General features: G+C 28.9%; 1 protein-coding gene across 1 annotated transcript in view; it reads left to right on the top strand.

The window, feature by feature from the left end:
- The first annotated feature begins 3,491 nt into the window (after window positions 1–3,491).
- LOC123300954 (protein lozenge-like) overlaps window positions 3,492–25,852 on the top strand; it is a 98,663-nt gene continuing 76,302 nt past the window's right edge. Inside the window, exon 1 of the mRNA XM_044883638.1 lies at window positions 3,492–4,080. Coding sequence (XP_044739573.1) covers window positions 3,573–4,080 — 508 coding nt within the window. The 5' untranslated portion in view covers window positions 3,492–3,572. The remainder of the gene's footprint in view (window positions 4,081–25,852) is intronic.

Here is a 25,852-nt window from a genome sequence, read left to right on the forward strand (position 1 = left end):
ATTTTCCTCCAACCTCAAAGTTTCTCTTAGCTAGTAACCCTCAATTTGACAACCCTGTGACACAGAACATATAAAACTGGCAAACAATACCAAAGCGGAAAAACCTGAAAAAATATCTTCTGATTTATGTAAGTCGATTATGCGCAATTAAACATTTAAACTACTTTGTGTATATATACATATGATTAGTAAAGTAGTTTTTTTAGGACCTTTTTTAGGACCTCTTTTTAGGGCCCCATTTTTTTAGGACCTTTAAGAACGCCCCGAAACTCAAATCGATCGGTCAAGTCGTTTAAAAGCTTTGAGTAGCTTAAATGCATACATCGTACGGAAATGGTTGAACAGATGGCCATTTACAGTAAAATTAATAGACGGCGCTGAGATATGTCAAAAAAATAAATTTAATTTTATGAAAATATTTATTAATAAAAAATTATATCTCATGTGATATTCTGATGAAGGAGCTATATTATTGTAAAGTTTTATTCAAATCCATTCAGTAGTTTTTGCGTGAAAGCGTAACAAGCAAACTCACTTTTATCTTTATAATATATATGGATCTATAGGAGATAAAGCAACATTATCATCGAACATGTATGCATTTATCCAACATTTGCAATTATCAACATGTTCAAATCTCCATTTTTAGTGAAAATTTATTATCACTATCAGTTGAATGAATTTCAGAGCAATCTTAAATAGAACTGCGTTGGAATTTGACATCATATTTTATACCTAGATATTTGAGTTTTGATGATTAATTTTTCCGATGATTTACAACAATAAAAACTAGTACTTTTCATTCTTTTTCAAATAGAAAATGTAACATTTTATTTGACAACAATACTCAATGTAGGTAATATACAAATAAATAGTTGAAACAAATAAAATATAAAAGCAAGAACAAAATAAAAAGGACATACAAACAACGCAACAATAATAGGTATAATTATCTCTGTTTAACAGATACACAACTATAAATATATATAATATACAACAATATTATAATATGAATAGATTTTATCCTTGTCTGATACATTTATACACTAATAAGCTTGTTAAACCACAAAATGTGTTGCCATCATATACTCAAACATATATTTATATTATACAAAATGTATACGGGGTGTATGTTGGATGCGAATATATAACATGCAGATTGCGATGGAAATATATGGTTGAGAATACCGACCTGTGAGATTTTATCACTTACACTTGGAGTCCAACGAGACGACAAAGTATTTAACTGTTCTGTAAAGTCATTGCTTTTTAAAAATCTACATAACCTCAGCAATGTGCCTTCTTGTCTAAATAAAAGTTTGTATCTTATGAAAGGAATATAATTTAAAACACTGCTTTATAAGAATAAGATGTTTATAAGAATTCGATCAGAAAAACTTACAAAAATGGCTGAGCTAAGTTTCTAGTAGGTGTAAATCAGCAGTGTAAGTCTTATAAGCAACCATGTAAGACTGATTACTGACGTATCAGTCATGGAGTCAGTCCAATTCGTTAACATTATTTAGTTACAGGGATATTTGTCTAAAAAATTGTGTATTTAAGAATAGAAAATATCATGAATAGTCAGGCAACGTAGTGCACAAAAGCCCAACACGAATGGCTTATCTAGGAATAGATAAAGGCAGCACGGAAGGGGTGGATTTACTAATCCCCGTGGAAAATACGTCAAGATGACAACTAAATAACTGACATGCCTCGATAGCTATAGGGCAAGCAACAGACCTGGGAATCCATCCATGTTTGCTAAGTAGCCGAAAAAATTAGAGGACTAGAAATAATTAAGAATTTATAGAATGAAAGGTAATCCAATGAACTTATAATTTTTGAATGAAAGAAAAGGAGGAAAAAGTTCTAACGCCTACACCTTACCAAATATGGGTGTTAAAAAGCCCCTTTTCGAGAACCATCGAAGTCTTTCTGTATGTACTTAAATTTAAGTACATGGATGACCGAGATTTGCATACTAAATTTCATAAAAATCGTTGCAGCCATTTTCGAGATTACTGTTTCCGAGATAAAACGACGTTTTATAAAAATGAAACCTCACTACATCGATTTTTCGACCCCTGAAACCCCCTGCACATTAAAATTCGGGAAAAGAGATTTCAAATATATAATATATACAATAATTGCTCGTTTAAGACAGATATATTTGAGCCATATGCTTCACAGTTTATAACTTAAACGCGAATGTATATCAAATAATGTTGAAGCGATGGGAAGGAAAAACCAATTAAATTTTACAACGCTTCCACCATACTTTTATTACTTTTGTGGTACAATAATGTATTGTCATTCGATTTACATGTATCCTGCGACTTTCACTTTCCTCTCTCATCAGGAAGTATCTTAATTTTCAAGCTGGATATTTGCACTGAAAAGACAAAATTTTGACTTTTGTATCTATAGAAATAAACACTCTATATTCATATTTATAAAACATAAAACAATAGAGTATAACAATAATAATGAACTACTACTCCTATAGCAGCCAGCAGCTACTCTTGTCATCTCTGTTTAACATATTGTTCATATTATCTATACATCATTGACATACACACACAAATACAACGTATGCTATAAACATACAGATATATACACAAATAATTGACTTCATCACACACAGAGGCAGCAAAGCAATACAACAACGCCGTAAAACGTCATCATATGTTCTTGTATATGTATTGTCCATGGCATAACATTAAAACAACAACAACAACAACAAAGTTGTGGAGTGGATGGATCAACATGTTATGGAAACTATAGTATTAGTACTGATCATACCGTGGAGACTGCGAGATCTAACTAACTAACTAATAATCACCATCACCGCAGCACGACTAATCAACAATAACAACAACAACACGACGGCGGCATAGTTTTCGAATTTGTATTGTTTAAACTTCACCAACAGCGAAAACTTTGACCCCCACCTTTAAGTGAAGTGAAAATTTTTAAGTGAATTTTTTTTTTTTAAATCAATGGAAAAAAGTGTCAAACAAATAAGTCGCGTAAAAACCCAACAAAAAAAATTATTTCTCTTTAACTTAGGTCAGTTGTGCAGGGCGCGTGTACTTGACTCGATGTAGTGTCTTAAAGAAAAGAAAAATGACTCACTCAATTATATACATGCCATATTAATACTGAGTAACGTGGTTTAGCTCACATGTGCGCGTAGTTGTTTACTAAGAATTTCACTAAAATATTTACATATAGAATTTTTAAGTAGGCTTAATTCAATTGAAATAAGTAAACTCCGTCGGTGGACACATTGAAGTTGACACTTAATTACAATGAAGTTCGTTACAATTAAACAAAAAACAAAAGAAAATCATTTTATTTGACATTTTATATAACATGAAGTTAATCTTGAAAATTTGTGAAATTTGACACTTTTTGCAAATAATCGTGCTAATTTGACATTTCAATAACATGCAGTTAAAATAAATAAGAAAAAAATATGTTATATGATATTTAACAATTAAAAATGAAGTTAGTTGCAAATTAATTAATAAAAAGAATCAGTGTAATTGTGATAAAAATTTGTACAAATGCATTTACCAGCGTCAATATCGACATCAAGTATACAAACTGGTGAAGATCATCACCTACCGCATCATTTACACCAAAACAATCATAATCAACAAATTTGGGTAAAAAAAGAAACAACAATTATGTCCGAATCGTCTCCAACAAATTCCTCAACAACGTCAGCATCATCAGCAAATAATAGTTCACAACAAACACAAATCAATGAAAATTTATGGTGGATTGAACGTTATGTCCATCAAGCACATCAAGATCATCCACGTGAATTAGTGAATACCGATAGTCCATACTTTTTATGTACAGCGTTACCAAATCATTGGCGCTCAAATAAAACTTTACCGATTGCATTTAAAGTGGTTGCATTAGGTGATATACATGATAATACGTTAGTGACTGTACGGGCGGGTAATGATGAAAATTATTGTGCTGAATTACGGAATTATACAGCTGTGATGAAAGGACAAGTAGCAAAATTTAATGATTTACGTTTTGTTGGACGTAGTGGTCGTGGTAAGCGTAATTCTGTAATATTTTTCTTCTATTTACTTTATAAAAAAATTCTTATTGCCTGCTGCTTTTTACTCTACTCTCACAAAAGAATTCAGGTAGCTTCTTTTGGGATAGTAGAGTATAAACGTTCTCAACTGGTTATGAAATTTTGTTGGAAGTATCGATTTTCGGGATGCAAGAAACTTGGCTTAAGATATTGCAGGGCTAATTCTTCAAAAGAGTATTAATGTAAAAAGTCTGGACATCCATATTGTGACCAATATAAGAAGAATTATAAACGTAAATCTAATGCTTTTCGTCTAAAATACATCAGATAAGGATTTTTGCACTTGTTATTTCAATCACCTTATTTGAGGAACAAAAAAGGGAATAAATAAATATAAGTTTGCTACTAAATTGGAAATTTTAAGCTTACTTGAAACATGATAGTTTGTGGAGACAAACAATTTCATGGTGAGCACACAATAACTTTTTGATGTAAACGGTAACATCCAGATTATAAATTAATGCTGAAAATGCCCCGGAATTGAAAATGCTGAACATTGCATAAACATTATCTTTATTTAAAGAATCTCTATGGAACTTTTGGGAACTCAAAGAGGAACTGTATAGAATTCTCTATAACGAAGAAGGCGTACCTATTTACGGCTTCTCACTTGTTCTAACGAAAATATTTTGAAAATGATCAATTTTCTATGGACTCTGTAGTAATGAAACACAACCAAAAAAAGGTTTTCTTGTCACAAATAATATTTTTTTTAAATCACTAATAGTTTGCATTTTAAAAGAAATAAAATTCAAAAAAATATTCTTTATCCATTCTATGCATCAAATAAAAAGCTTTCCTTCGTACCCCAGTTTAATAATTTAACATAAATTATAATTATTAAAAAGAAAAATGTTGAAAAACAAGTATTTCCAATCAAACAACTATAGAATACAAATGAAAATAAGATATTATGATTTCCAAAGTAGACCTATCTATCTTTATAAAATCGCACACGGTTACAGTATGTTATGGTGAAGAGATATTATAAATATAGAAAACTGGAAAAGTTTCTATTTCCAGAGTTTTTTCTTTTTTTTATAATTTATTTTATTATAATTTATTTATTTATTTATTTTTTTTAAACAAAGTTTATTGTTCTGATTTATCACTATAAAAAATAATAATTTTATTTGTACACTACAGATATTAAAAAAATTTCCAATTGTCTGTAAAATCTGCTTCTAAAATGAACCAGTGAAAACAAACAATTGACTGAGTTAATTGTTGAAATACCATGTATAGTCAGTGTTGATTTCTTTATCACTTACCACATACATACATGTGACACACACAAAACTGATATTCAAGTATAGTGAGTGCATACTATAAAATTTCCACCTAATTGGCCCCCACACGGATAAACAGTGATGTTTACGAAAAAATGTTTCAAACAAAAGTTGTTTATTTTTTTATGAGGAACATTTTTTATATTTAAACTTTTGTTCTATCTCTAACGGTTTACAAATTGACCTATGATACTTATTTTCGAACTCGACCTCACTTTTTACGTCCTGAGAACGCTGTAAAAATTTGAGCTCGATATCTTTTTTCGTTTTTGAGTTATCGTGTCCACAGACGGTCGGACGGACGGACGGACAACCGGAAATGGACTATTTAGATGATTCTATGAACACCTATACCAAAATTTTTTTCGTAGCATCAATATTTTTAAGCGTTACAAACTTGGGACGAAACTTAATATACTATGTATATTTCATATATACATGGTATAAAAACAGTCTTTAACAATTTTGTTTAATTGGTACTAAATATTCAGAAGCTTTATTTAACGACATTCAATATCGTGATTATGTGTATAGGCATAAGCTAAGCAAAATATATATTGCAAGAAGAAAATAAGAAATAAATCATTGAAAGTTCTGACGTTTTTGTAAGGCTCCGAAGTCTTTTCAGAACTTCAAGATTTGTGCGTATGCTTATTTCGAACCTGAATTAACTCCTCTGATGGTTTTTGCGTATATAGATATTAAAATCTGATAGCTTATTATATTATTTGTATAGTACAGATATCTTGGGAAGATTGCTTTACATAAATAAAGCTGCCTTTACTGTCTATGAAAATACCTTCTGGTAACAAAACTGAATCTTTTTCAGTTGTTAGCTGTACATAAATATACAATAAATGTACGATAGAAAAAAGTTTAATTAAAACTTTTATTATTGAGAAAATATATAAACTACTTTAACGGTAGAAAAGATAGAAAATATAATTCTTGAATATGCCCAAGTGTTGTAACCGTGTATGAACAAACGTCCAAAATACAAATATCATTTAAAAAAAATTTCCCTTTTTTTCCCAGCACTTCCACCACTTTTGTATATTATTTTATAAATTTTAAGATGACCCCCTATGTTTATTCAAAATAAGAAATCTACTTAGAAACAATTCAAAAGCATTTCGCTATAACGGCTTGATGAAATATATTATTTCATATAGACCAATAAATGTACTTGCAAGGAAATAATTCGGTTCTACACGAGAGCCTTGTTAAACAAGATATAAATGAAAATTTTTCATTGAAAATTAGAATTATTTTTGTCGTTTATAGTCAAAATTTAACCTTATTCATCTTTACTGTCAATATTTTCTAACATTGTACACCCCACGGGTGTTGATTATCTTACTAGTGTAAGCTTCTCTAATCCAAAGCCTTAGGCGAAAAATATTCGAGAAAGAAATATGTATTTTATCTGTCAAGAAAGGCATATTTCTCTTCTGAAAGTACAGAAATTTTGGTACAAACAAACTGTATAGTATAATTTCCCAACAAGTTTTCCAACTCATAAATGTTTAAACTCTCAATAAATAATGTTATTTATGACAGTAAATCAATAAAATTTTATTTAAATAAATATATCATTATTATTAATTTAATTTTAAATAGTTTTAATTTAACATACATTAATAATATATATAAATATTAAACTAATCAAATTAAATTATTACTTAGTATGTGAGAGATGCGATCAATTGATTTATTTATGTGGTTTGAGAGAATCATTTGAAAGGTTCCTATATGCTTTTTTTTTTCATTCAATTATTTCAAATATTTATTTATTTTTATCATTTCATTTGAAACTCCTGTAATAGTTATTTTCTTGTTACTTTTAACTTACATTAAATGAACAACGTTTCGATGAATCTTCATCAAGCTCTCCAATAAATGTTCGTAGCACAGGAGCTGCGTTATCAAAGTAAATTCTGTCAGATTAAATCGAATATTGCATTTTTAGCTTTTCTAAAAACTAAATTTGAATCTATTTTTTCATTCCTTTAACTGCACGATTTTTTTTTTGTTATTTCATCTATGAATGAAAGTATGACAGCACGTTTTCCTAATAAATTATGCAGAAAATTCTAAAGAATTTATTAAAACAGCAATATGGAAATCCCGAATAAAAACACTTTCAAATTAATCTAGGGTTACAATCTGTAACTTTTTGAATAGAGAATTGTTTTAAAAAAAATACAATGGACATACACAAAAATGATTAAATGACAATGCACTTGAAATATGCACTTGAATAATAAATAATTTTTATCACAATTCTCTTTCCAAAATATTACATACCCAGAATCATATTTTCTTGGAATTGACACAATTTGTATTATATAAATCTCTGACATAGATTTATTCCTAGAAATACATCTATGATTGTAAAATAAGGGGTCATTCACATTCATTATAGAAATTATTTTACTGATTAATTTTGTAAGTTTGATTTTACACATTAAAATTTAAATTTTGAATCAAGTTTTCTGGTAAAGTACCGGAAAATTGTAAATGATATTTTTCATGGAAAAACTTACTTGAAAATTATTTTCAATTTTCCTTTATGCTGATTTACAGTAAAAACATTGAAAGTAGTAGCATCATTAGTTCGTGGAAATTAAATTAATTGTTATTTACATATTTTTGTTTCTATGTTGTATTCATTAAGTAGGGAAATTATTTAATTAATCGCGAAACTATTGTAAATTGATAATGCTATTAAATAATATTCAAAAATTTATATTAATTCGCTTAGTTTGAAGAGGAAAGGATAATTGTGTGGCTCGTCAATAACACTATCCCTTACTATCTGAACTAAAACTCCTATAAACCATGGAAAAAGGTCTACAAATGTATTCTAGAAATTTCTTCAGTACTGAAAAAGTTACTATTTCGAAGCAGTATAAACAATTTTCGTCGGTACTTCTACGTATTTAAGAGGCTCTTAAAAATCTTTTGAAATTCCAGTTATCAGATATTGAAAAACGCAAAAATAAAATTTATTTATTGTATAAATTCGTAAATTTGACTTTGATTTTTTGAAAAATTTGCAATACTATTTGTTAATCGTGTAAAAAAATACATCGAAGAAATTGTTTAAAAATAAAAATATCAAACTTTAATTTTTTTGAATAAAAATGTAATCGGTGGGTTTGGCTGGAAGTTTCCTAAATTTAAATAAACAATTTTCAGATAAACAAATCCTTTGACACACGCTTTAAAATTTGTTTCAGTTTGTGAAAAAATTCTGTAAATCACATAACATTTCGAGAGAAAATGAAAAATCCTCATTGAAACAGAAAAGGTAGCCATTTAGCAAAAGAAATAAACTCGTTCGAATGTTAACGACGGCCGTTTTAAAAGTTTCCACGCGAAATTTTTTCAACATAATTGATTTTTTATTAACAAAATTTTGTGCAATTTCTGAAAAGTGTAAACGAATAACTCACAATCAATTAAAAACCTGAAAATCAACATCCAGATCTCATAAAACTGACGTAATTTACAGAAATTTCAACATCCAAGTGTATTCCTGAAGAAAAAATCATGGGTAAAAAAGCATTTTTAACGATAATATTTTGGATATCAATTATTTTTTCACATACCATGAGAGGCATAGATTCCCTATCATTTTCGATAAAAATAATCGATTTTTCTTCATTAAAAAAAGTGATTTGTTTGATGAAATTGATAGGCTTTTGTAGCAAAAAGAATTTCGTGTAAAACTCAAATGTTTCTGAAATTTTTTAATATCAAAGTTAACTCCTTCTAATTCGAAATGGGATAAAATTATCTATTTCTTTATATCGTATGTAAAGAGGCCTGAACTAACTTATTGCGGCCAAAGTTACTAAATCAAGTTTTTTTTTTCGTAACAACACTTCACCTATATTCTTCCATTTGTAAATTTAAAAAAAAAAAAAAAAAACTAATTCAGATTATAAATAAAACAAATAAAGATTTATAAAAACTCCAAAATTATAGAAAAATTTATTAGTGCATGATAAAATAATTTATTTTTATGATTAAAATTATATTTTTTAAGGTTATTTTTACACATTTTTACAAATAATTTCAATCAATATTGTAAATTAAAATAAATAACTCTAGATTTTTAAATCGAACAGTAAGTTTAAAAAATCCTATACGACTCTTAATGTTAAAATGGTGGAAGCGCATATTTCAGAACTTTTCATTCTTTTAAATAAAGCTCATGATCTCCAAGAAATTTCCAGCGGTGGGCTTGGAGAATTGAAAAAATGTGTTTTTTCGAAAATTTTGTTAATAATTTTTTTGTTCGATATCCTAAATGTTTTTAAGAATAATGTAAAAAGATTATCAAGCCCCGATTTGTAATTTCGTGTAAACTTATACGTAAATTATGCCCGCTTCGCTATGCACATTCTAACGCAACAAGTCCAGCATTCGATCAAAAATTGGCAGGTCCAACTCTTGGGTTAATAATTTTTTAAGTACATGGTACAGTAAAAAAAATAATAAAACAAATAATTTTTGCATTTTTATATAAAAATTCAATTGTTTGTTCAATAACCGTAAAGTGAAGATGAAACAAATATAATTTAGTATTAATTTTAATATTAGCAATAAATTGTTAAATCGACGACACGGTTATGAATATTCTGTGAAAATATTTTCAATTCATATTTAAAAAAAAAAAAAATACATAAACAGAAGAATAAATAGAAAATGATTGCATTCTCTAATACAGAGTGGGACTTAAATAGATACACAGTTATAGAAAGTATTATTTTCTTTTATTAGTCGTGAATCAGTAGAAATAATTGATATTTTTGGTGTTAACTCTTCAAGAAAATACTTTGTACTATGAGACCATTTTTAATGAAATTTTATTGATTTTTAAACAATCTTATTGCAGTTTTTCTATCGAAAAATGTTCATGGTTTTTATTAATTAAATAAATTTTTTAAATAAAGCCTTTACCATTATTTTCGTAATTAAATTATCTTTCTTCTAATACTAATTTCGATTGGTTAATAGATCGGTATAGTTACCTATATTGACTTATCTGTTCATATGGTATGAACAGATCTACACCGATCTGTTAACTAATCGAAATTGGTATAAGAACAAAGATAATTTAATTACGAAAATAATGGTATAAGCTTACCTGCAAAAAACCATTCATGGAAAAAAGTGATTAAAATTAATTTAATTAAAAATAGCCATGAACACTTTTCCATAGAAAAATTCTGATAGTAGTATTTAAAAATCAATAAAATTTCATTAAAAAAATGTCTCATCTGGTTATCAGATGTGTGAAAATCGACCGACTAAAAATTCCGTCTCTTGTTCTATAAGGCATTATTTAGATAGCTTACAAATCCAATAAAATCAAAACACGTAACAAATCAACTAAAACTAATGAAGCCTACACTTTTTATAAATGTATTTCAACTTATGCGTCACTTTGTATAATATTTCTTTGGTTGAAAGTTATGAAAAAAAATAAAAATTCATTCAACTGATAAATTAGATTTGGAAAATATTGATAAAAAACAAATGAATATGTATTTGAAATGTAAGACTTAATGTTTTTTTTTTTCGAAATTAGTTCACGTCTTCGATTAAATTTTATATAGATTTATAATAATGTACTGTTATTTCTAAAACATGATCTGTTTTTAATTTAGATTGGATTTTTAGGTGATCGAATTTCATGACATATTTGTTTTGAAGTCAATAAAATATATATGATCAGTTGAATAAATTAATAAGAAGTCAATACTATTTTATTTTGAAATATCTTAGGTTTCTTTTTTTAAACAGATTTAAGAAAATATTCATTTACTGTTAAATTTGTTCTTTATGAAAATAATTTCCTGTTTGAAATTTCATGAAACTACTTGATATGAGTGTGTTTGCATATTTTCATTATTTTAACTATTCTTCTAAATAAAATTAATTCTAATAAATACAAAAAAAAATAAACTTTCATAAAAATTTTATCAAAACCGGCATTGTTTTGCATTAATTCAATATTTGGTTCTTGTTCATTGTTTCTTGATTGAACTATTAGTAATAATACGAAATTCTCTTTAACCATTTTTACACGAAGGGTCAGAACTGCCTAATTTTAGTATATTCTTACGCCAGACGAAAGTACAGATCGCAAAGGAAGTTTTTACGAATTACACAACTTTTTAGATTTAGATTAAGATTAAGTACTTCATAAAATTTCATTTAAGTACTTTATAAAACACAACGCCAAATAAATCGATCGAAATAAAGATTTATTTATTTTTTAAAAGTTTCTTATTTAACCTGTTGTTCGATACCATGTTTGAAAGAGAAGATGTAAGTTATTTAGCCACGATTTGTATGTTCGTGTAAACCTTTAGAGTTAGAAAGTATTCTGATGGAAAAAATCAAAATTTTCCAACACATCCATTTTCAATTTTCATTAAATCCGAAGTACCATTCCATCTTAGTTGTTCTTCAAATAAGAAAATCGTGTGTACACGCTTGAGAGCTCAGAATCAAGATAGAAAGACCGAAAGATCGAGAAAATTTGACACTTATATAACATTTCCTAGTCTATATTTCATAAAAAATCAATATTTTTTTAACTAAACTTATAATACCTTACATTGTATACAGAAATATGTGCTCTGTTTTATAGAAACTGCAGGGTAAAATCTATGTGCATCGCTTTTCTTCATATTCGATAACCGACGGATGAAATTACTTAGATTTTTTTCGATTTCCGAAAAGGAAACTTTGAGAAAGCAAATAAGAATTTACAAAGAAATGCTTAATACTCAAGAATAATAGTCTATGTTCTCTACTTTTATTGCAGATATAGAGCTTATTACTGCAATCAAAAGTATGTCAGAGAGAACGAAAAATTTTCAAATATTTTTAACCAAATTGACAGAGTACTTACCTACGCATTTTAGTTTATCGTGCAAGTGCCACACTCTCCTGTTTTACGAAATTTTGTCCATCATTTACACGATGAATTTCTTTCTGTGAGTGTTAATCTTACGATCCAAAAACAGATAGATTCAGTAGTTTTTAAATAATAATCTTCAACCATAGGTACAAAATTTTTATATCCTGATTCCTTATATTCCTTCTTCCCTTTTAGAGAAATGAATACTCTATAGTAAGCAATATAAAAACTTAAATTAGCGAGTATTGGCTGCAATCGACTTTTTACTAATACTGTATATTTATAATCTATAATGCTTTTATTATACAGATATATTTTAATTTTTATCTGTTGATGGCATATTCATTTTGTTTTTCAGTGAATCCTTTGTTCGTTTTAAAAACAGAAAGAAAATAGAAAAACTCGTACAGCATAATAGTTTTATTGTCCATGTGGACATTGTAATGAATAAATAATATAAAAGCAAACCATTTTACTATATGAGAGATTTTTAATAGAAATGATATTCCTTGCATTCTAAAAAGCTTTTGATAGAAATTTCATTTCTTCATATAAAAATTCAAATTATTAAAATCTATACAAATCTGGATACATTTTAAATTATAAGGACTCGATATCAAAATGAATTAATTTGACACATTCAAGGGTAAGAAAATTTGAAGAAAAAATTTGCTAAAAGAATTTGTCTCCATTTTTCATGTAAATTTTCAACAAATTTGAACCTGTAAATACAAAATACGGATCTCGAGATATCATCTTCACAGAACTTTCAAAATTAACATTCCGAAAATTTTGGATCAGTTTTCGAAAACAAAAAAATTTGTGTAAAAATTGTGTAACTACTATTTTGAATAGATTCCAATTGGAATGAATCGGAAATTTAAGAATTCTGATTTCTTTTTATTAGAAATTTATAAAAAAATAACAGAATGTATAAAAATATTTTATAAAGTTTAATATTTCTTTGAAATTTCATTGCATGGCAAATAAGAGCTCATTACTTATTGTTTTTGGTTTGGTAAATTTTATGGACATAACATTTCTTAATCTGCTTCTTGATATTTAATATATTTGTTATAAAATTGCATTAATTGCTATATAATTAAAAAATGTTTAAATATAGTAAAACCAAATAAAATTTGGCTCGGTTTTCTATGAATGAAGATTTTTAATAATTTTACACACACATATACCAACCACACACATTCATATGTTATTCTTCTATGAGTATATGTAAATTTGTAACCCAAACCGCACAGCACCGTCTGTTTTTTTTTTTTTATTCAAAAGAATTTTACACAGAATAAAAGTAAAATATCTTAACTCTTTCTCTATTATATAATCATATCAACTTAAAAATTTTAAAAATGTACTTTTCTTCATATAAAATATGTATTTAAAACTGTCAAGTCGGAGAATTCCAAGCTACTACGATTCAGTATCATACGGAAAATCGTGTCATGATTATTGGGTGTTCCAGCTAAGAAATAGTCTATCTAGCTCTAGTCTATGAATGCTTCGATGAGTTGAATCACTTGGCACAGAACAACAGAGTCAGGCTGATTTGGGTTGGAATGAAGCAGCAGACTCGTTGGCACGAGAGGTGTAGTCTCAAACGCCTCGTTCACCTGAGCCCGTTATTCCCATAGCAAGATGCTTGTAATTTACAGAATCAAAGAATGGCTACGGCAAGCTCTTCTTGGTTACTGCGCAAGGCATTCGACAGGCCAAACTGCGTATGACCACAGCTACGCCATTTAATTGTGCACGCCTGAAACTTACTTGAGCTTAGTTGAGAAGGGTGGTGGGACTCTTGACAAGAACAATCACCTTCACAATATGGTATTTCTAATAATCCCACTTGTAGAGCCTGCATGACGAAACTTCCATACATGTTATTTGCAACTGCAGAAATCTGCAGAACGTTAGATTCAAAATATTCGGCCCCCAAAACCTTAGATCCATCTATCCTGGGAGAGATCCCAGCGGAGAAGCATTGGGCTTTCTGTGTGTGGCGCCTGGCCTCGACAGAATCCTTTAGTTTCATCTGATTTGAATAGCACCTCCTACAAAAGGCGCCTCGTCTTCGGGTGCAGGTCGTACTCGAGGAGGGCACAGAGTACTCTTGGTCTAGGTGCTTGGGACCCACTTGCGGTATCTCTCTTTTGTATCATTATTATAATTATTATTATCTAGCTCTAGCCTGTTGTTCATAGCAACATGTACACGTCGGAAATATTTTGATACTTTGATTTTTTTGTTTCCAAGGAATCAAAAATGTATCGCTTTTAAAATTTTCTTTTTTTTTAATTTTCTAATTTATTATTTTATTTTATTTTTTGTTATTTTGTTTCTATGGTGTCAAAAATACACTGCTATTTGATCTTAATTTGTCCAGACGCAAAAAAATTAGGTTCTCCACCTTATGGAGGAAAGAAAAATCCAAATGGATCGAAATGGTTATATTATCGATATCGATAGCTTTTTCAAAAGTACCACGGAACCCTGTAATAAGTACTTACCGAAAAATATTTTTATAAAAATATTTGTATTTACATATAGTTATCCAAATTCCATAGAATAAATAATTATACATAAATATATTTAAAAAAACTGAGTAAAGGAGAAAAAAGATCTCTTAAAATATTTTTATAATACATTTTGATAGTATTTAAAATTATTACAGAATAAAAAATATTTATATATAAGTATAAAATAATAATTATTTAAATATATTATTATATAAATTTAAGAAGTTAAATTAAAATTTCAAACAATTACAACATAAAACATTTTTTTTCATTCATCATATTTTTTTCAAAGTTTTTCTATAAATATTGACAAAAATATGTTAGAACGAGGTAAAAACCCATTGAAAGAAACTCAATACATTTAGCAACACTTAGATACTATTGCTTTAGGGTGCTTCTTTTTCTGTCTTGCTTCGGAGAAAATTAATAAGTATTGCAGTATTGACTAGAAAGAGAAAAGTTTACGAGTCATAAACATTTATATCGTATGAAATAATTTTTTTTTTTTCATTTATGAGGCTCATTCATCCAAAATTCGGTTTATTTGATCAGTCTCTAGCTCGTAAAATGGGTTGGGACTCAGATTTGAACGCCAACAACATCCATTTCCCTAATGAAAAAGTATCTATCCAAAATAGGCATGATATTTATGACTCGTCAATAGGAAGTCACTCTCGTAGTTTCAAGTATGTATCAATCGTTTAACAAACCACCCTTCCACTATCCCCTGTTCCACTATCTATCGAGTTTTGTTTTTTCATAAATTATTCTTCAGTTTCCTTTGCAAGATTTCGCAACAGTCTTCCCTTAAGAAATCACCGTCTTGATATCCGTTATACGCATACAATGCTTCCTTTGTTAAATTTTCTTTTCTTTTTCTGAATTTTGCTTAATAGATGATAATCAAACATTTTGGAAAAATAAAGGCAAAAATAACTATTCCACTATTTTTTAAATTGCTAACCATTGAGTGTTTTTTTAGATTTTTATTTATGCTAAATTAAAGTCTTTCGGTACCTATTTAGAATCTTTGAATAACAACTCTTGCACATTGCACATTCAAGCCAATTATTTACAATAAAAATTGAAATAATTATAATAATTTTAATAATAAAAGAATATTTTATTTGTATAATCAAATAGCCTTGCAGTCAGTGTTTATAGCAAAGAAACACAAGCGACACCGATTATTATTAAATATTTAGGTAAAACATTCATACTTGGCGGGTGCTGACGGCTGGTAAATAATAATTCAAGACTAGAAAAAACACTAAAGTAACAAAAAAAAATGTATAAAGAAAAAGTTAGTAATGCCATTTGCCCATTTATATAAATAATTGTTTTAAGTATGTAGTAGTATGTATTATATAGGCGCCAGTCGGTAGGTATGTTGTGTAATTGTGTAGTTCCGACATGGATGTTTTGACCTATGACAAATTCTTCTAAAAAATTATTCTTTCTTTTAAAAATTTTAGTAACCATATTTTATAAAAGGTATTTTGTTTTTGTTAATGAAAAAATTTTGATTCTACGAATATTTTTGTATATAAACAGTCGAGATTTAAAGGCAATGTTAATTACCTGCACATATTTTTTTAAATAAATAAATACATAAATAATGAATTTTAAATCTATTAGAAATGTTGAAAAAAAATAGATAGTACCTGCCGTTCCATTATTCGTTGATAATGGAATTAGCTTTATAAATTAGAAAAAAATTTTTACAAATTTATTAATTGATATCAAATTACTGGGTCTATTCAATGACCTTATACATTTTAATTATGAAATATTGTCTGCAAAAACTTTAAATAACAATAAATAACCTTCATTTTCTTGGACAAACTTCTTGCAATTTATTAAAAACTAGCTATTATTCGCGATTATGACTGTTGACTCGTTTTTGAACTTTGACGGCAATTCATTTCATCACCCTTACATGCCGAAGACATTGCTGTTGTTAACAGCTTACAGCTAGGACTTTTCTTATATGCTAATCTCCCGACGCAATTTCATCAGGATCCTTTTACAGGCTTACGTGATGTATTAAAATTTAAGCTAAGCACATTATATCGTGCTCAATTTTGCTGCCCCTTACAAGTCATTTAGAAAAACTCTTCCCAATATTGTAGATACACAATCGTCTAGTGTCTTGGCGAAAATTTTCTGTTTTTCTTCTTTGAGACTCACTCTTTTTTAAAAAGATTTCACCCAGTATATTTACTTGTAATGACTCCTGTCGCTATGCAACCATGAACTCTAGGTTTTTCAGATAATTAAATAATGGCGTTGTTATACCGCTAATTTTCGGTCACAAACGAGCTGTCACTGTGATTTGATAACCATCATCCCAATTCTTTCATATTTACTTTTGGCGTTCCTTTAGCACTGACATAGTCCTATATAATAGTTTGATGATTTGTAGCAGTGAGTTCAAAATCTGTAAACACTTTGCTGCCATTTTTGTCTGTTCGCCGTCTCACAAACTAATGTCAAAGTAACTGTCTTGTGTCAAATCGGATACAAAACAAAAAGTGTTTCCAACTCAAAGATGCGAACCTCTAAAAAAACACAAAGTATAAAATGTACGTCTTTTTTCGATACTTTTTCCTGAAATTAATTTAAATATTCTGTAACATAGATTAAATAAAAATCAGATATATATATATATATATTTATTACACTTGTTTTGATTAAGATTTATAAAAAAGGTCATATATGACGCATAATTAAGGATGAAACATAAACAACCTTCCACAAATTCCTAGAAATAATTTATAACTTAATATATCTACTAACTTTCTTCTTGTAAATGGGTAAATAAAAATTATTTATAAATAGATTATTAAAAAAATAAAACTAAACACAAAAAATAACAATAATTCGACCTTCAGTAATCATTAATTTATTAAATTTGACTATTTTACAATCATCCATGTAAATTACCGGGTGGTCTCGAAAAAAAACTGAACAATCAACTAGATAATACAGACATAATTTTGAAAATCAGTTGACCTTTTGTGGGACCTTGATGCATTATGACAATGAATAATTTTTAATCCTTTTTTTTGTGATATAAAATTTGTCTTTAAACCTGTTGAGTTTTATTGAAATGTGTGTTATGAAATCGATTGGAATGGATTAACCGGAAATAGCTAATATTTTATCTATAATTTATACCTAGTTAAGTTTTTTTTTTTAATATTACAACACAAAATATATTAGCTCGAATGTTAACAAACCTTTTGCAAATAAATTGAATTTCAAAGGAAATAGAGTCAGGAAAACCGACCAAACTTTCCACAGTTTCAAGCTTTGCAAATTTTTCTTCATAGAGGTTCCCCTGTACATTTGAAAATCTCCCCTTCACTGCTATAAAATGAATCTCCCCAGCAGATGCTATTCATATCTGTTACAAAATCCATCTCCCGTTCTTCATTATCTTTTATGTTTCTTTTCCTGCTGCTTCTTGCAGGGCTTTAAAAAGGCTAAGCCCAATTCTACTAAAGTATGCATTTTTCAACATTGGACAGTTGTATTACAGACCGACAGTGTTAACGTGGATCTTTCTATTGCAGTTACACAAATTTGAAATTACAAACAATTCTTAGTTTATTTATCTTAAGTAAAGGCTTTGCAGACTCTCCTTTGATTACTTCCTAAAAGAAGATTGTCAAATGATCAACAATATTCTAAAGGGGATCATTTATCCTTAGCCACATATCACTTAGTTACCCCAGAGGGATATATTGGAATTAGGTGTATATGAATATGGGTCGTATACCTCTCTAAAATCGAATTAATATTAATAATTCGATATAAATTAATGAATTAATACATATATATTGGTATGGATATATTTAATTATGTATAGATATTTACATGTGCGTAGAATTTGGCTAAGTGAAAACGATTCGACTGATAAAATAAATTTAAAGAGATGATTGGTTTTGTCATAACTGCACTTCGCAAAAAAAAAAAAACAATTCGTTAAAATATTTGTGGGCATATTACTATATCCTTTTGGGCTAAGCTAAGGCTAATTCTTCACTATATACTCTAAGACTCAAAGTGTTATCTTGTCAAACGGAAAGTCGAGGCTATTAGGAAAAAGATAAAGCTCAAAGTTGGAATTTTATGAAAATGTAATCGATACAAAATAAGTCGGAAAAATTTCTGAAAATTTTTAAAAGTAGAAAGCGTACCTACTTTTTCTTTCTTAGCAATGCATGAAATAAAAAAATTTGGATGCCTTAATTGTTTCTTGTCAGTAAACAGGACCATAAGTTGTTACAAAAGGCTAAATATGCTATTCATTTGGCGAATACTAGATTACATTAAATTATAAATATTGATGATATGAATTATTAATAATATAAATTAAATTATATACGTGCGTCCACAGCTTCCCAGCGTGGGCTACAAAATCATTGTTTAGGATTGGTTTTAAATAAAAATTTACTTTGTAAGTGTTAAAATGTCACTTAGATCTTTAAGTTTATATAATCAAAGTACCTCTAATTTCCGTCGTTTATTAATGCCATTGGCATTAACTTCTTACTAGCTAATTCTATTTTATAGGATTAGAAATCTATAGTTTGTTCTCTTGCAGTTCCTGATTAACATGTATCAACTAAAGTAGATTTAATTTGTACAGCGTTTCTTTCTCTCTCCCAATTTCTTTCAGGTTACACAATTTTTGCTAGCTTTAAATCAAGGGTATTGAGTTTTTTGAACAAATTACACATATGTATACTATAATCGTCTACGGTATAAATTAAAGTCTGTAATCCTAGTTTTAATAGTTTTTCCTCGCTGGTATAAAATGAAGTATATTTGGGGTAATGAATCACCTTGTTTGATTCCCTAAATTATATTATACATGGTTTTTGTGTTTCAATGTCGGGTAGATTATATATCTTTCTAAACATTAATATTTTGTGTTCCATTAAAATAATGACCTGGTTATTATATTTGCAAGGAAGTGGTGTGAATGAATGAAGTTCAAAATTAATTTAAAGCACCTATGTAGGAGCTCAATGGACAAAACTTGGGGGAATAATTAAAGTTAACTAATCTACACTAATAATAGCTATTTTTCTGAAATATTATCGTATGCATTCAAATAATAAAGCTTGATCAACAATTATTTTTAAAGTTTCTTTTAGAAAATAAGCAAATAGAAAATGATTTTTACTTTTAGTATGTACAGGTTTAAAAGCTTCCACTTCTTAAATACAAAATTTTCTAATTGAAAATTCTATAGAAATATATAAATTTGTCTATAGAAATTAATCTACATGAAAGTTAGATTCGACAGAAATTTCAGATTAGAAAATATCTAAAATTAATTGAAAGTATAAACAGCAAATAAGATCAATCGATAAAACCGAGATTGTGGTTTTAAATTTTATTGCTCTAAACTAACTTTTAAATTGTAAAACTACTTGTAAATAAACTAAATATAAAGTACTAGCATAAGGTATTAAACTAATTAATTAAATAAATTATGTTAATAGAATTCGTAAAATTCATGAAATATAATAAACAAGTTCAATTAAGGATTCGGTGAAATTAGAATTAGTAACACAGTAATAGTAACGTAGTTTTTAATCAGCTATATCGCTATCATTATTGTCCTTGAATTATTTTAGCTCCTCTAAAGTTAAAAATACTACTGTAATCTCGGCATAATCTCCACTGCTTCAGCCAGGCTTGTTCTATATTTACCATAGATTTGCTTTCCCCCATCTTCTTGTCCAGATTCTTGTCTAGTTATGTGTCAATGTGTCTCTGGCCGAGTTATCGCCTTAGCACTCTGGGTCTTCCTATATTTCCGGTATACGACAGTTCTTCAGACTCAGTGCATCAAACTCAGTTCTCTAGTTATTTTCTTTAGAGTTTCTACCAGAGTCTTTGGTATCATATTTTTTTCATCTTCAATTAGATAGATAATTTTCTTGCTAGAAATGTTCTCTATTGTTTGTCCATATCACTCACTCACACAGGGTGGTTCAAGATATAACAGCAGAAGTTCATCAAATGGTGCAGTGGATAACGCTAAAATAAAGATAATTTCTCATTTTATTTAGAGCCTCCTATTCTTGATATAGGGGTTTGTTTTGAAAGAAGATGAAAATTTTTGTAAGAATTGCCAAACGACTGCTGGAAAATATTCTAAATTTGACAGTATAAGCTAAGCCAAGTTTTATGACTATAAAAGACCTAAATAGAGTGATGTAGGTGTGTCATCGACCCGTATCGAACTCAAAATAATATGCATTACTCCGTGCTTGAGAAATTGAATGCAAATTTTCAATTTTTCTAAGCAGCCATTTCAGCAATATTCACCATTGTGTCTGTCTTATCTATAGCATGTCGCCTTTTAGATGAAAACACCCTCATATTTACGTTATTCATTGACGTTGCATTACATTGACTAAGTGTCAAACGATTTTAAGCGTGCCAACATCTGAGATAATTGCTTCAGATGTTAGGGCAGTTCAGCAATCCATTATAGATTCGTAAGAAATCATGTAAAGTGAACGTGATAAGTATTTTTTTTGAAGTCAAAAAGCGAAAAAGTTCAGTAAAATCACGATGTTTTATGTAAAACAGTTTGTGATATGAAAATTTGACATTCAATGTTTTTTTTTATAAGCGTCGCTATATTCAATGTATATTTTTTTAATAAATGTCCCTGTATTCTTTTAAGGATGTATGAGCATGGTAGTGGGGGCACCAATTTAAAAATAAATATTTTCAATTTTGATGATAAATTTATATTATTACTTGACGATATAAGACGAAAAGTAAGAATAAAATTTTTCTTTATCTAGCTTAATTTTCAAAATATCGAAAATTGAAAATTTTGTTTAATTATTTAGCTTTCGATATTTCGAAAACCAAGACACATATCGAAAAATTTTATTCTCGTCTACATTCATGAAGTTATAACAAAATTCATCATCAAAGTTGAAAATAAGATAAAAATAATTTCAACCCTTAATCTACCCTGCTCTTACATCCCTTATATGGACAGTGACACTTAGTTTTTTTCTTTTCTAATTCATTGCTAATATGTTTACTTTCTATTAAAAAGTTTTTTTTAAATTTGTTTTCATTCATTCCAAATGAAAATTATCAAAAACTTCCAAAATATGTCGTTTTTTGGGATTCCTCCATGTATTTTAAGAGCCAATGTATTTTATATCGATTTTTAATGACTTTTTTCTTAAAAATTTGCACGGTTACCTAAGCTGAAATTTTAACCACATATTCTTTGAGTAAAAGACTACCTACAAACAAATTTTGAGCCTTTAAATCAAACATTGTTGTCATGCTCATACATCCTTAATAAATGTATGTTTTTGATAAATGTCCCTAGCTGACCTAAGCAATTACCTCAGATGTTGGCACGCTTCTCACTGTACGGAAACACTATCTCACTGAATAACTTGATTCACCCTGTATACAGTGTTATTATGATAAGGTACATACGTAGTACGTACGTTCGTAGAACTACGTACGCGTAAACAAGTATTTGTTTATAATAATTACATGCGATACATACATAATAACAATAATAATCATAATAATCATAATAGTAATGATAATAATAATAATAATAATACCAATTGTACAATATAAACCATAATACAATAATAATATTGTAACATTGTGTAATTGCATGTTGGAACTGAATAGTTGATACAGTTTTAGAGACTATCAATTATAATGGTATGAGTAAGGATTGGTTTGTATATATGTGTGTGTGTGTGTGACTGGATAGTTAAGGATCGCAAAGGGTTCATAATCGCAAGAACCTGCACCTAAAGATCTTTTGTACCTTTTTGGAGAATACCTTATCATCGGATAGCGACGATGCCACCTCTACAAGATTATATCGAGACCAAAGCAACGCAAAGAGATCATAGTTTCTCTCAAGGAATTGTTTCCAAGATAAATGAGTCCTAAAAAGCGAATATACCTCTGTACCCAGCTTCGTCTGATATTTTACAGATGTATATATGTGTGTGTGTGTGACTGAATAGTTAAGGATCGCAATGGGTTCATAATCGCAAGAACCTGCACTTGAAAGATCTTCTGTACCTTTTTGGAGAATACCTCATCATCGGATAACGGCGATGCCACCTCTACAAGATTATATCGAGACCAAAGCAACGCAAAGAGATCATAGTTTCTCTCAAGGAATTGTTTCCAAGATAAATGAGTCCTAAAAAGCGAATATACCTCTGTACCCAGCTTCGTCTGATATTTTACAGATGTATATATGTGTGTGTGTGTGACTGAATAGTTAAGGATCGCAATGGGTTCATAATCGCAAGAACCTGCACTTGAAAGATCTTCTGTACCTTTTTGGAGAATACCTCATCATCGGATAACGGCGATGCCACCTCTACAAGATTATATCGAGACCAAAGCAACGCAAAGAGATCATAGTTTCTCTCAAGGGATTGTTTCCAAGATAAATGAGTCCAACATATCGAATATAACTCTGTACCTAGCTCCGTGTGATATTTTACAGATGCAAATTATATGAATTATTGTGATACAAGAACTTTAGGATTATTTGAAAATATCCTTTGTCAATTTCAAAGTATGGCATTGTCATCATCAGGTTCAAATTAGTCCAACGAAGTTTTCATTATAATTAGAATTTTTTAATTAAAACAAATGTCTCAGCTAAATCACTGCCATGATTCATTCTTATTGAATTATATGCAAATTTCAAAAATAAATTAAAAAAATTCTTCCCTGATCAATCTTATTATTTATGACGCAAAATCATAAGTTTTAGCCGGAATTAATTGAAAGTTCTAATTTATAAGTGGTCTCTATTGAATTTTCGCAGAAAACTTAAGTTTTTCGAAAAAAAAAAAGGCTTCGTCTTCTATCGCCCACGGCTGACAGACTGGCGTATAGCTATATAAAACTCTACCTGTTTACACATCCGGGCCTTCAAAGATTAAATGATCTTAAGTGAAAAAAGAACCTCAAGCTAAAGCGAATAAAATATTGACCCCTAACAGAAATAAATCTTATATTCATAGAAATATCAAATTAGACTGTGGTAGTTTTGAGTGAATATACTAGGCGAGAATACTCCGCGAGTATTCCGCTGACTAAGGTACAATCAAAAGACAATTACAAGTCAATTAGAGCTGAAACTCCTTACCTATGAACAATACAAATTCAATAGAAGATTCACTGTAATAATATGTATACGGTGTAGTTATAGTAAATGCTGACGTATTCATTAGTGACCCCCTATTGTCTCTATTGGGCCTATTTATGTTATATATTGAAATGAGACAGTAGTATAACACAACAATGATGTGGGTGGTGATGGTTATACATATGTAGGTAATAGTATTATGATTATGATGTTTTAGGTGGGGTAGAGATGTTTATATGTTTGTCAACATGATAACCGGTCATCATCAAACCTCCATAGTTCAACCTCATACCTTATTCAGGTGTCACGTAATCTCGACTGACTCACTCACTATCCGGTTGCCCCTTTACAACACACATGCACGGTTGTTGCTAGTGTTGTTTAAATATCAGTGATTCCTTAATCGAGTCGTCAACAAAATTTCATTAAAATGTTTGTTTAGTCACTTCGTGATAGTCAGTTTTTACCGTCTTGCGTTGACAATTTTCACGTCTACCTAAGATGTGACTGAAAAGTAAATTAATTCTGAAGGAGGAAAATTTCCTTGTCCTCCACGTGGGTAACATATCGAGAAATTCTTTTTACAGGATAGGCATAGGTGCAACTGCAAAGAGCCTCAGGGAAGAAATAAGAGTCCACAAATAGAATATTAACGACTATTGTCTACTGACTGTTAAGGTGGAATGTTATGTATGCAAATTTATTGCCAAAATTTTTCCATTCAACAATTTTTCATCCAACATTGAAACTCTTGTCAGCTTTTTTCGAGGCAAAAGCAAGGAAATAAATCAAGATAAAAATGTCTTTGGTTACATCGTGCGTATATAGTATGATAGGCTTCTTTCTCTCGTCTATAACAGTTTTCGGATTACTTCAGGGATAGAATTTAGAGATACAGTTGCAAAAAAAGTGAAACTGAAGTAAGGCTTAAAAAGGTTTTAGAAGGTTCAAGACTGTTTCCAAAGTGTTCTAGAATCAACTAGATTAAAATCGATATTAAAAATATTTTTATATATTACCACAAAGTTAGTAAATATCACCATGATCGAGTATTCAATAGTGTTTATAAAAATCGTTTTTCCAGATTTCACCCCCCTATAAACAACCACACACGAAAAATGTTCTGAATCACTGATCAACGTACAATGTTTACAACTCGTTCATAAATAATATATTTAAACATACATTATCAGGACATATAACTAACCTAATGGTCTAAAATAATATTTCTATTATATATTACAGTATATTTTAGAGATATCATACATATATGGTAAGTTGTATTCTTTTGATGAAATTATTCTTTTTCATGTACATGTTTTGATTTACTAAATATTTTCACCTATGCCAAACAATTCATAGACGTAGCCAAGTAAATTGTAGTGGTTCATTTGGTATTTTTATTTAATTTTGATTTAACATAATTTTGTATCTGTCTTTTGTATTTTTATGTATTCCTCAACATTATTGATACAAGCTGTGGATGTTTGCAAGGCTTAAAATACTTTGACAGACTACAACAGTTTTTGAGGGCTCCGCATCAAAAAAATTAAAATTCATTAAATGGTGGGAGCGCATATAAATCATATATTACATTATATTACAACTTACTATGTACTATGTATTTTATAGTCTTGAGGTATAATTCATTAGTATTCAGGTATTGCGAATAGGTATTAATTAGAGCTATATGCGAGCTTAGCGAGCTCCACTGCGGTCGAATTAATAGAAGTATTTGGGTTTAGCGGGATGGATACGAGGCAA

Source organism: Chrysoperla carnea, chromosome 5, assembly GCF_905475395.1.
Source record: "Chrysoperla carnea chromosome 5, inChrCarn1.1, whole genome shotgun sequence".
NCBI lineage: Eukaryota > Metazoa > Arthropoda > Insecta > Neuroptera > Chrysopidae > Chrysoperla > Chrysoperla carnea.